At 38.7% G+C, this 12,632-nt stretch overlaps 1 protein-coding gene across 1 annotated transcript in view; it reads left to right on the forward strand.

The window, feature by feature from the left end:
• The window catches only part of phc2a (polyhomeotic homolog 2a (Drosophila)), a 52,225-nt gene that overhangs the window by 26,758 nt on the left and 12,835 nt on the right, over window positions 1-12,632 (forward strand). Inside the window, exons 3-7 of the mRNA XM_036592509.1 lie at window positions 883-1,023; window positions 2,394-2,471; window positions 3,877-4,041; window positions 4,920-5,072; window positions 6,479-6,797. Coding sequence (XP_036448402.1) covers window positions 883-1,023; window positions 2,394-2,471; window positions 3,877-4,041; window positions 4,920-5,072; window positions 6,479-6,797 — 856 coding nt within the window. The remainder of the gene's footprint in view (window positions 1-882; window positions 1,024-2,393; window positions 2,472-3,876; window positions 4,042-4,919; window positions 5,073-6,478; window positions 6,798-12,632) is intronic.

A 12,632-nucleotide genomic window follows, 5' to 3' on the forward strand; every position in this document is an offset into this window, starting at 1 on the left:
GTAGTTTTATCATTGAAATTTGGATAATTTTAAACATTATGTAACAGCTAAAGGACAATTATTCATTGTTGTACATAGTAAACAGAACAATTCCACCAAAATGATGTTCAGGCCAGTTATTAATGGTTCATATCATATGCTGCTGTCACCTGTAAACAAGCTTAGCACTTTGTGTTAAAAGTTAGAGTTAAGAGTTTCTCTATAGCTGTAACAGACAGCCGTGTGCACTGCTGGGAGCTCTGTAGCCTCCAGTGGGGTTTTGGCCAGTGCAGTCGGGCTGTCTCTGCTCTGACTGATTATCTGCTGTGATGGATGGCAGTGACCCCTCATGCCATGCTGGGCGTCCAGCACTGCAGCCGAGGACTTACACAGTGTCTAAAGTTTATTGTTTCAGCACTGAGCTCTCCCACAATGAAGGCATTTCCTAAGCCTGACAAGGTACTTTCCATGGAATTGTTGATTGATTACATTCTTGGAAAAAGGGTAGGACACTTTCCAGCATGAGAAAGGTTTGCATTTTCCTTCGTTAGAACTGCATTCAGTGTAATAGAAGACCTTTGAGCCTTGCTGACAAATTGACTTTAACAGCACATTTTGATCACCCATGGTTATTATTATTAAGTCACCAATCAGTTGACTTTTAAAACAGATTTTAGACGTCCATTTACGTTCGTAACGTGACGGACTGACTATTTGTAAAGAGATTTTGATTAGGATGCTCTTTGTTTGCTGGGTTCAGATTGATGTTAGTTTTAATTTTTAATGTAAATTTTAAATACTTTTGTTACTGTGTAAAAAAGGGCAGCTGGCAATTAAAACCATGTAAAAAAAAAAAATCTCTTTCACTTTCTCCCTTCCTCTCTCTCTGTCTTTCTCTCTCAGGTGATCCAGCAGGCTCTGCACAGGCAGCCCAGTACAGCAGCTCAGTACCTGCAGCAGATGTATGCAGCACAGCAGCAGCACCTCATGCTGCAGACCGCAGCCCTCCAGCAGCAACACCTGAGCTTGGCCGCAGTGCAACAGGTCTATTACACACACACACACACAAACACACAAACACATACACACACACACATACAGTTTACCCGTGACAGAAGAAATCTTAGATTTCTTCCTCGTAAGCATTTTCTATACTGGTGTGTGAGAAGTTTCAGAAGTGCCGTTACTCAGAAGCACGGATATCATACATCACGTTCACACCTTTTCGTCTGTACATGTTTACCGACCTTGTCCTTAGGCAACTCAGATGAAAGTAAATTCGCCATAAATCACTGATTGCTCAAGACCTTAAGCTTCAGTGCAGAATCGCAGTGCAGCCACATCAGGCGTGCCAGTAAAAGCAGATCTAATGTATGACATAATGTATGTTTACTGAGAGGTTGTTTTTGCCAAAATAACATTGTCAGCAGTTGATTTAGCGAGACAGTAACATTCACTTCCCTTTGTTTTTTGCAGTTTAGAACTGAGTTACTACATTTAGATTGGGGTATTTTGCAGGTATGTCCCCCTGTGCTTGTGTTTTAAGGGCCAAAAACCTTGCATTTGGGGGCATATTACCACTGACCAGTCCTATATAATCTTCTAAATGTAGAAACTTGTATTTTTAATGGGAGGGCTGTTATCACCCAAATAATAGTATTTCCCTGAACAGCGCATCATAGGGTCCATGGGTAGTGAAGATGTTTGGGCATGAAACAGTCTTTAAAATAAGGTTATTCTGCAGATTAATTAAATTAACGATATAAGAAGATATATTCTTCTATTGTTTTGATGTGCCTAAACTCTTTTAAAAATGAAAGAAAAAAAGGCCTCTTTAAAACCTCTCCATCATATTTATTCATGCAGTTAAGTCTTCCTGAGACATCTGTGGATATTTATCACATTCACTGCACTTCTCAAATCCTAATTTTCAGCTATTATATAAAAAAAAAACACTGTTGTTTGCCAAACCACATCCTGCAATTGTGGACCCTGAGGCGAATGAAAACAAGAGAATAGCCATTAGTTAGCCATACAGGATCAAAATCTACCACTTCCAGGAACTCACCAAACATAGGCAGAGCCACAGGCACTTAAACTCACTAATTACATACAATGTGGTTTCTAGTGGTGGCGAAAATATGCAGGTTTATCGGCTTATCCGGTCAGTACTTTTGTAAAGTTGCATGTTTTGAAAAGCACTTTGAGTGAATGCTGGCCTGATGTGTGGGGTTTGAGTGACAGACTGTGGAGCCAGGCCAGAGGGGAGAGAGATCTGTTTCCTGCCATAGTTGCTAACATCATGTGTGGTGTCTTTATATGTGGAGAGCTTTTACTGTTGATTAATGAGGGCTGGATATGACTTGTGACCCTCTCTCTCTCTCTCTCTCTCTCCCTCCTTCTCTCTCATCCAGGCCAGCATTGTGGCAGGCAGACAGAACTGTAGTCAGAACGGCACGGCATCTCAGCAGGCTGTATCCTCCCAAACCACGGTAAGCTTTATAAAACCTGGCACTGACGTCTCACTCAGCGAGCGTCCGCTTCCGTGGAACAAATGACTGTAAATCTCATTCCAGTTTACTGATCTATAACCGCATATTTCATCCTCGCAAGGTCAGCATGTTATAGCATTCTTAGTATCGGTTTGAATGGACCTCGCTGACATAGAAAAAGACGTTTTAGTTAAGAGAAAAATAGAAGCTGAAGCTTATAGAGAAAATGTGACAGAACTGTGTAGCATGTTTTTATGCGCACAAAAATGTTTTATCAAATTCAAACCATAATAAGACCTCTTATATCTACAAATACAAACATTGGATCAGAAGTTTAGGATCTGTTCTTTCTACAGAGTTTCTGTACTTGCTTACATGAGTAAGAAATAATCAATATTGAATTCTGTGTTTTTATTAATGCCAGCAATAACTGTGACTTCTGTGGGTTAAAGACGTTTCAATGTAAAGGTTTAGAGTTAAATGCTTGAAATTTGTTGATGCTTAGGAATGAATTTATTCCCAGAATGAACCATTCAAAAATATATATACATATTTTTTAAATTTTCCCCAAAAGTAATGGTAAGTCTATGCATTCAGTTTGGGCAGCTCTGTTTAAATGACATGCTTTGCTGATTTTCTAATTGAAAATAAGTTAACACATTTCTGCACATTTTAGTTTTATAATACATAAAAACATATTTAGCATATTTAAATGTAACACATTTTAACATTAAGGGGAAAAATAAAAGATAAAATGTGGCCTGTGCAAATGTTATGGCACGTTTAATATTTTTTGTTTTATTTTTTTTCCAATAAGTTAAACTTTTCAATCACCAAAACATGTCATTTGATCGAGATTACTTGAGACAGTGCCAAGAGTTTGCCAAGCTGGACCCAAACAAAGGAAGGCTACTAAGACTTTACGATTTTTAGGTTTGGATTTAGTACTTTTTGGTCTCTACATGATTCCATGCAGGAGACCACATAGTTCTGCTGTCTTCACTTTTACTTTAAAATGTGCAGAATAGTAACAATAAAGTAGGAAGTAATTAATAATACTTACTTTCTAATGGGCAATTTTGGGCCTCACAACCTGAGATTCATAATAACTTTCTACGAACATGGGGACACTTTATAAAAAATTCAAGATAGCTTATTCAGAATAATTTAATCTGAATACTATCTGGCAGTTTAATCTCTACTGAGATTAAATTTTCTGCCCTTTTGATTCTGTTAGATAAAATACAAAACTAGAGAAGGGAACACACTTGGATTAATACACTGTACGCTGCAGCTTCTTGTATAACAGTCGGTGTATTTTTATTTTATGGGGCAAAATTTGAATAAGTGGTTGGTACTGGTACTGTAGTTTCACACACTATGTTTCCATAATTTTTTCTCCTAGATTAAGCTGGCCAGCTCTCCTGCAGCAGCTGCCCAGCTGATTAGCAGAGGTCAGGGAGTGACCTCCTCTCCGGTCAGCATTAGCCAGCAGGCCATTCTTCTGGGGAACTCCTCCACCCCCACCCTCACCGCCAGTCAAGCACAGATGTACCTGCGCGCACAGATGGTAGGGTGATACCTACACATGTGCACCAAAACACACACAAACAAGCGCTGTTAAACTAGCAGTATATTTATGACCCACTGAAAGTCCCATTCCGAGAAAAAGCCCACCTCTGTTATACAGGGTTAGAAATGAATAGAAGTAGATCTTTGCTATTATTTTTCATGGTTAACCCACAGCTTCCCGGCGAGAGTGAGTCTAATGGTTTTTCCCTCCACATATAAAACAGGAATAGTTGTATGGCACATGGTGTAGAAATAGAAATACCATGTGGTGTGTCCTCCTTTTATAGTGGAAATATGCCCATGCCTCTCTGTTCTGGGTTGTCAGGTCAAGCTTTCCACATTTACAGCTGGAACCAGTCCTTTCTTGTGGCCTTGGCTTATAGCTTTGCCATGGCAGCAGTTCTTTTAGAAAACAAATGAGACCTGAGGTGGTGAATCTAAAACATTATTGTTGGCAAATTCTCCATTCCCTTCATAGCTTTGGTGGAGTATCCAATGGCAAGAAGGAACTGGGTAACACCAGGATGTGAAATGGAGCCTCATCAGTTTCCACTCGTGACTTTATGGCCTGGATAGGCTTAAAATAACTGCTTCAAAATCTAATGATGCTCTAGTGTAGTCTGTTTATTATTATTATTATTATACTTCCATTGTAAATATATTGTTATCCAAAGTGTAAAACTAAAACACCTAAATTGTGAAGTCCTCAGTATGAGGAAAAGCATTTGTTACTTTTTAGAGTATAACTGCCAATGACAAAAGCCTGTGCTGTATTCTGATATACTTAAAAACAGTCATCTTTGACTCATTATAATTTATGATATAATTTACATGTAAACATATAATTATATTTACAATATAATTTATAATTTTCAGGCACAGCAAAATAATCTTGTGCAAGTAGCTAGGAGCCTAGGCCGTGCTGTTCCTTTGTCCCCCCAGCTCATACTCACTCCAACCGCCACAGTCGCTGCCGTCCAGCCGGAGGTGTCCTCACAGTCGGTCAACCAGCAGACCACAAATGCACAGGTACTGCTTTCATATCATTGTACCTGAACCCATATAATATAAAACTTTTTTTTTTTACTTTTTTGAGATAATTCTACAGTTCATACGTTTCATGTATGAAAACTAATCTGCAAAACAGCCCATTTTTAATTAAATATCTACATATTTAGACTACAGCAGTTTAATCCTGCTTATTAACACTGATGTCATAAGGACTGCATTTTGAATGAGGCACAAAACAGGACAATATATTTATGTATATATATATATACATATACACATAACCAAAGTCAAGCGATAAAAATGGGCTTAACTCATGGGGGGCCAAATTCCAGTCCTGCAGGGTTGGAGTCTGGCGGAGTTTAGTGATTTTTCTTTATTTAAAACACATCTGATTCAACTCAGCAGTTAATTGCCAAGTTTAGTTGGTGTGTTAAGAGCAGCAAAATCACCAAATTGTGCTGGATACCAGCCCTCCACAGTTCACCACCCCCAGGGTTTGACAACATACTTTTCAGCAAAAGTAGCGATGGCTGAATACAGAATACACTGCTCTGAATGTATTCAGTAATGTATTCTGTTACAATACATAAAAAAAGAACATATTCAGAATAGATGTAGAATACATTTACAACACATCTTGTCCGCTGCTGCTCCTTCAATCCCCTCAGCAAGAGTCCAGTACAACACAGATGCTAAACTTGCTCACTTGCAAACATGTTCACTACTGAGAAGATTATAAGTTTGATCAGCTCTTTAAAAGATTTCAGTAACACTAAGATTAATAACTGGCTCATCCCATTGATTTATCAGTCTACTCAGGCTTTAGCAGGAACTTGTAAAGAGGTTGTTAACTGAGGTCCACTTTAGAATTCAACAAGCATGTTTGCTGCATGTTGTGTGCTGATTCTAAAAAAGTTTATAAACAAGCATTGATGGTGTTTCTTTTGCATATTGCATTTTTTTTATATTTAGCAGTTAATTATTTTAAAAGTATTCTCCTGAAAATTTACTTTATTTTTACTTTTATTCTAAGTAACTTTTTTCTGAATACTGCTTTTATAGAATGGAACTTGGACAGAATACAAATACTTAATTTTTGTGTCCTGAATATTCCCAATACTATACTGAATAACTGAAGACAAAACAATCACGCATATTTTTTCTAAATATTCCGACATATATTACTGGAGGATGATAAATAAGGATTTTTTTTAAAACAGACTTAATTGAAAATGTATGAAAATGCTATGTGGAAAAAATACATGCAGGAGAATTTAAATTATGCATTATAATCATGGAAATTGCCAACTAATCATTGCAGCTTCATTGAGAATGTACATTTTAATCAATTCATGTTTTAAAATTTAGTAATTGAGTAATCATGGGAGTCCTCACACGCACAAATTTGTTTTGAAATCTCACAGATGCAGGGCCTGGTGCTGCATGGCCAGCAGGGGGCAGTGGTCTCCTCCTCCACTCAGCCTCAGCTGCAGGGTCTTGGTTTGAAGCCAAGCGCTGGAGGTGCAAATCAGCTCACACTGCCCAGCCAACCAGGGCCACAGCTAAAGAGCTCCAGCCTCCCAGGACAACAGGGCCCCACAGCAGCAGGAGCAAAGGCCAGCCCCGCAGACGCTCCCTCAGAGCCAGGGAAGACGAATGAGAGTGCCAATGATGTTGGCGCACGTATGGTCAGTGTGAGCCACAATATGACCACAGTGACCAGCCATCCCCTCATTAACACTGGTAAGAGATCTTAACAAGAGGTCTTGTTTAACTAATTTGGCAGGAGTTACAGTACATGGTACAGGGGAGAGGGGTAAATCTGCTGGAGACTCTTGAATTCACAGTCATCAAAGAGACGGAACTGTATTGTTCTTGAAGAATTAACATTGAGAGTATTCCACCCATTTAACCCTTAAGTGCGTACTTCGGGTCACTAATGGTTTGTGACCTCATCTCTCCCATGTACCTCATCCATCGCCTGTTTTTTGTTGTCAGTTTTATACCACCGTGGCGGTTTGTGAACCACTATCTGTTAGATATAAGACTGTTTTACTAATGATCCAAGGCATGAAGCACTGGTGAAATACTCATTCATTTAAGGGTTACTGGATCTGATCCTCTCTGTCTCTCTTGAAAAAATCATTTATATGTTTATTTATATTTTAGATATCTAGGTATGTGTGACAGTAGAAGAAAGCATGTGAATGAGACAGAGAGAGAGAGAGAGAGAGAGAGAGAGAGAGGAAGAGATAGATAAGAGTGAGAGCAGCAGCTGGCCTTCTGCTATGGAGTGACGGCTGGGTTGGCATGGTGGGCAGCAATAGCTTTCAGTTGAAGACAGCACACCTGCTTTGGGAATGAGAGAAAGAGAGAGAGAGAGGGAGATGGAAACAATAGAGAAAAAGAGAAAAGAGAGAAGGAGAGTATGAAGAAAAACAGAGAAGAGAGATAGAGGAATCAATAGAGAATGATAAAGAAGTGAAGGAAGGAGAGAGAGAGAGCAAGAGAGGGGAAGAAAGAGAGGAGTAGATAAAGAAAGACAGAAAGAAAGAAACAAACAAACAAAGTGAGAGAGAAAAGGGGGGAAGAGGAGGAGACAGAGAAAGAGAAATAAGAGGAAGAGAGAGGGAGAGAGAAACAAAGCAAAGGAGAGAGAGAAAGGGGGATGGATAGAGAAAGAAGGAAAGGAGAGAGAAGGAGAGAAGAAAGAGAAAAAATGAGAACGAAAGAAAGAGTGTGACAGAAAGGGGAGAGAGAAAGAGAGGGGAAGTAATAGAGAAAGAGAATAAGGCATGAAGGAAAGTATAAATAAAGAGAGAGAACTGTGACAGAGAAAGGAGGACAGAAAGAAAGAGAGAGAGAGAAAGAAGGGAATCAACAGAGAAAGAGGGAGGAGGGAAGGAGAGAGAGAGAAAAATAATAGAAGAGAAAGGGAAGAAAGAATGGAAGTGAGAGAGAGAAAGAGAGGGGAAGCAATAGAGAAAGAGAGGGAGGAGGGAAGGAGAGTATGAAGAGACAGAAAGAAAGAAAGAGAGAGAGAGGGAGAAATAATGGAAGAAAGGAGAGAAAGACTGGAACAAAGAGAAAGAAAGGGAAAGAGAGAGAGAAAGAGGGAAGCAATAGAGAAAGAGACGGAGGATGGAGGGAGAGTATGAAAAAAGAAAGAGAGAAAGCATGTGCCAGAGAAAAGGGAGGAAGAGAGAGAGAGAGAAAGAGAGAGCGCGCAAGAGAGAGAATGGAAGAGAGAGAGAAAGAGAGAGAGAGAGAAATAATAGAAGAGAAAGGGAAGAAAGAAAAGGAGAGAGAAAAAGAGGGGGAGGATGGAGGGAGAGTATAAAAAAAGAATAAGAGAAAAGGGAGAAAAGGGAGGAAGAGAGAGAGCGCGAGAGAGAGAATGGGAGAGAGAGAGAGAGAGATAATAGAAGAGCAAGAGGAGAAAGAATGGAAATGTAAGAGACAGAAAGAGAGGGGAGCAATAGAGAAAGAGGGAGGAGGGAAGTAGAGTATGAAGAAAAAGAAAGAAAGAAAGAGTGGGGGAGACAAAGAGAAAGTCAAAGAGAGAGAGGGAGAAATAATGGAAGAGAGGAGAGAAAGAACAGAACAAAGAGAAAGAAAGAGAGAGAGAGAGAAAGAGAGAGAGAGAGAGAGAGAGAGAGAGAGAGAGAGAGAGAGAGAGAGAGAGAGAGAGAGATGCTCTGTCAGCTCTCAGTCGTAGGATATCGTTTACAGCAGAGACAGATGCAGAGCCTTATGCTCAGCCCTCCCTCCACATGCCATTTGGAAAGGAGAAGCCTCTGAATGTGTGCACGCTGCATGAGCTGTATCTGGTGTGGAACCCAATGCAGTGTGTGACCTTGACTCTACATTCCTTTCTAAGATAACTTTCTGAGACTGGATTCTGAGTTGGATTTTTTCTTTTTATATAAACCTCACTCCTGAATGAGTTTTGACACCCGCTCTCTGTTTCTTTAACACAAAAGCCGCAGCATATGTGACTGTGGAGTGTGTGTGTGTGTGTGTGTGTGTGTGTGTGTATGTGTATGTGTCATTCGCTGTGTTCTCAGCACGCTGAGCTCTGTGTGAGTGTAGGAGAGCAGTATGAGTCCTGTCACCGACATTCTTTTAGAGGACGCCTCAACCTTGTCCTCTTTTCCTATAGTTAGCATAATAAGAATAAATCAAAATCAAATCAAATTGTTGCCAAATTTCTTTGCATTTTATTTAAATGAGGGAAACACTTTAATAAGTCTATGGCCTGCACTGCAAAATGTGCATGTATTCCCTCTGTTTGTTTAGAGAGAATTACCTCCCTGCCATGTATTTACAGTATGGGGGGTGAGTAGTGATGTAATATTTGCAAATATGTACCTCAAGATACTTTACATTTTCTTTTCTGTGGCTGGCCTTCATGTTACTGAATGGCCACAAAAGAGCTGCATGAACAGAATGTCACGTTAAATGAATATATGCCAACCGGCCACTTCATTAGAACCACCTCCTTGTTTCTACAAGGTTGTGTCCATTTTATTAGCTCCATTTATTATATAGGATGGGTAGTTATTCAGTTACTGCATACTTTGTTAGCCCCATTTTACCCTGTTCTTCAATGGTCAGGACCCCCACAGGACCACCACAAAGCAGATATTATTTGGGTGGTGGATCATTCTCAGCACTGTAGTGACATGTTAGCGTGTGTTGTGCTGGTGTGAGTGGATCAGACGCAGCAGTGCTGCCGGAGTTTTTAAACACCTCAGTGTCACTGCTGGACTGAGAATAGTCCACCAACCAAAAATATCCTGCCAACAGTGTCCTGTGACCTCTGATGAAGGACTAGAGGATGACCAACACAAACTGTGCAGCAGCAGAGAATATATATATATATATATATATATATATATATATATATATATATTCTCAGGATAATAACAGCACAGGTATGTGTATGTATATACATTATATATATATATATATATATATATATATATATATATATATATATATATATATATATGTATATATATAAACATACATTATCCTGAGTTGCGCTCTTCATTCACATAATGGCCCTAAAGATGAATAGTTGGTGCACATAGACTGGAAGTTCAGTGTATAATGCAGTAATTTATTATAATTATATCACGATAATTATTATAAATATGTTGAGTGGATCAATACAAATGCTCCAGAATGCTACATGGAATACATTCTTTTATTGTAAGAATACTTTTTTCCTTCTCCTATAAAATTAAAAGTGAATTCCAAAATATATTACTCAAAATGTAATAATTGAGATGTAAACAAAGTCACTCAGAGATGTTAGACATGAAATGATTCATAGTTGATAAACTTTAATACATGGATTTCTTTGTAGTGGTGGTGATAGTAATCAGGGGTCATGATGTCTAAAATGCAAACATAGCTATTTTAATTACTATCCAAAACAACCAGTGAACCTGCATGTGTCATGAACTTTTATATTTAATGATGAAAATGGTAAAATATTTTTTAATCAGGTGCTATTTTTCCTGATATTGCCCTGCATGTACCTCTTCACCATGAATGGATTTTAAAAATATATAAAGTATATTTTAGGTTAAACCAGAAGGATAAGTGGTTTAGATGATGTGTGTGTGTGTATTTTAGGTTAACCACCACTGACTCGCCAAGTTTCTCTAGAACGGTGCATTTCACATTAAACCACTTTGTTTACATCTTACCAATTTAATTATCCATACATGTAAGAAAATGGTGGAATTCCCTGTTAAAGCTTTAAAGTGGTTTTGTTCTGACAGCATTGATATATACAGTCATAGTCCTAATAATGTGGCAACTTTAATCAAATCTTGACAGCAAGAGAAGCCAAAAGAAATAGAGTTAAAGTCTGACACCTGTATGTATCTGGATATCTCACATGCTTATTTCCTTCATCCTTCTGCCTGGCCCATTATATTCCTGACACATCATCCATCACAGTCATATTAATAGAAATGAGCTGCCCTCAAGACAAGCCAGGCCTTCATTACACTGCACCAAACAAGTCAAATGGGAGCCACAAGCAGTGCTGGCGTGTTATTTGTGGGTGAGGGTTTCGGATCGGGTGGCAAGTATCAGATCAGGCTGACACATTTCCTGTAGTAGAAACCTGACAGAGAGCTTTAGGAAATCAATAACCTAAGCAACTATATAAGAAGCCAGTGGAACCACTGGAACCCAAACAGACTTGATACCTAATAGCCACAACATCAATCTTTATATAGAGCTTCACTCCTTGTGACTGAGTCAACCACCAGGAACTGTGAGCTAGCGTTACAATAACAGCGGCTTGACTCTTACTGCACTCTTAGTGCTGTCCTCTGGCCAGCTTCTTCCTGGAGCACAGCAGTTCTAAAAGGGATCTGTTATTATAGTAACTTGGCATATATGCTAAATTTACTAAATTTAGAGAGGACGGCCCTTCAGAAGGACTAGCACTGTGAATCTACAGGGAAGTGTGCAGAGAAAAAATGCCTCTCGTACAACCTATATTTTCTTCATGAGGAACTCATTAGAACTTGAAAAGCGCATAGCCAGAAGCACGGACCTCAATATAGCATTTGGACCATGATTGGAGAAAAGCCTAAGCAGGACCAGACGTTTTCTGTGCTGACTCCCTACAACTAGATCTAAGGGCAACTCCAGTGAACCTGTAAAGGGGGTTGGGTGAAGCCCCAATCTCCCGTGTTATGTATGGTGCTGGGTGATATACTGGTATACTATAACTGTACTGTTTTAGTTTCAGTGGTGTTGATAGATAACAAAAACACAATGCATAGAGCTTCAGACTGATTTGGAAGAATAGTTCACAATATATAAAAACTAAATAAAAAGCATAGTTCTTCACTGTAACATTAGTATGTAGCAATTTTCTTTTGAAATGCAGAAAAAATGGAGATACTTGTTTTTTGTTTGTTTTTGGGCAGTGGCAATTTACAATATTGCATAAGGCCCCATTTGATTTAATTTTAGTAGAAAAGAATACAGTGAATAATACAGAAACAGTGAGAGGTGAGAAGCTAGCCTATATCAGGTCTTGTGTAGAGTAATACTCATAGGGTCATTAACTTTATTAATACAAATCATCAGATACTGTGATATACAGGACTGTGCAAAAGTCAGAGACTTCATTTATTTATTTTCCAGTCAAAACAGCCTTTAGTGACTTAATAATTATTCAACAATTAGTGTCAGAAAAAAAATACAAATCATATATTTAACAGAGAATTACACAGAAGCCTCAGCAACTAAATATAATGTCATATTTTTCAGTTTTTAATGTGTCCGATCTTAATCTTTATTACAGCTTCCATTCTTTTCAGGAGGCTTTCAGTTTTTCAAAGAAAAATCTGCTGGGATATTTTTCCACACCTCTAAAGTTCAGTCTTAGATGTAATCCCAAATCACAATGCAAGTAATCCCAAGCACATTCAAGGATTTTGAGGTCTGGCCTATTGCTCTTTTTCTTTATTTCCTTTTCTCAGTAACATCTTCTTGAAAGCTACACATCCTCTACACATCCTTTAGCGCTGAGCTGTTCTC

Source organism: Colossoma macropomum, unplaced genomic scaffold (genome assembly GCF_904425465.1).
Source record: "Colossoma macropomum unplaced genomic scaffold, Colossoma_macropomum, whole genome shotgun sequence".
NCBI lineage: Eukaryota > Metazoa > Chordata > Actinopteri > Characiformes > Serrasalmidae > Colossoma > Colossoma macropomum.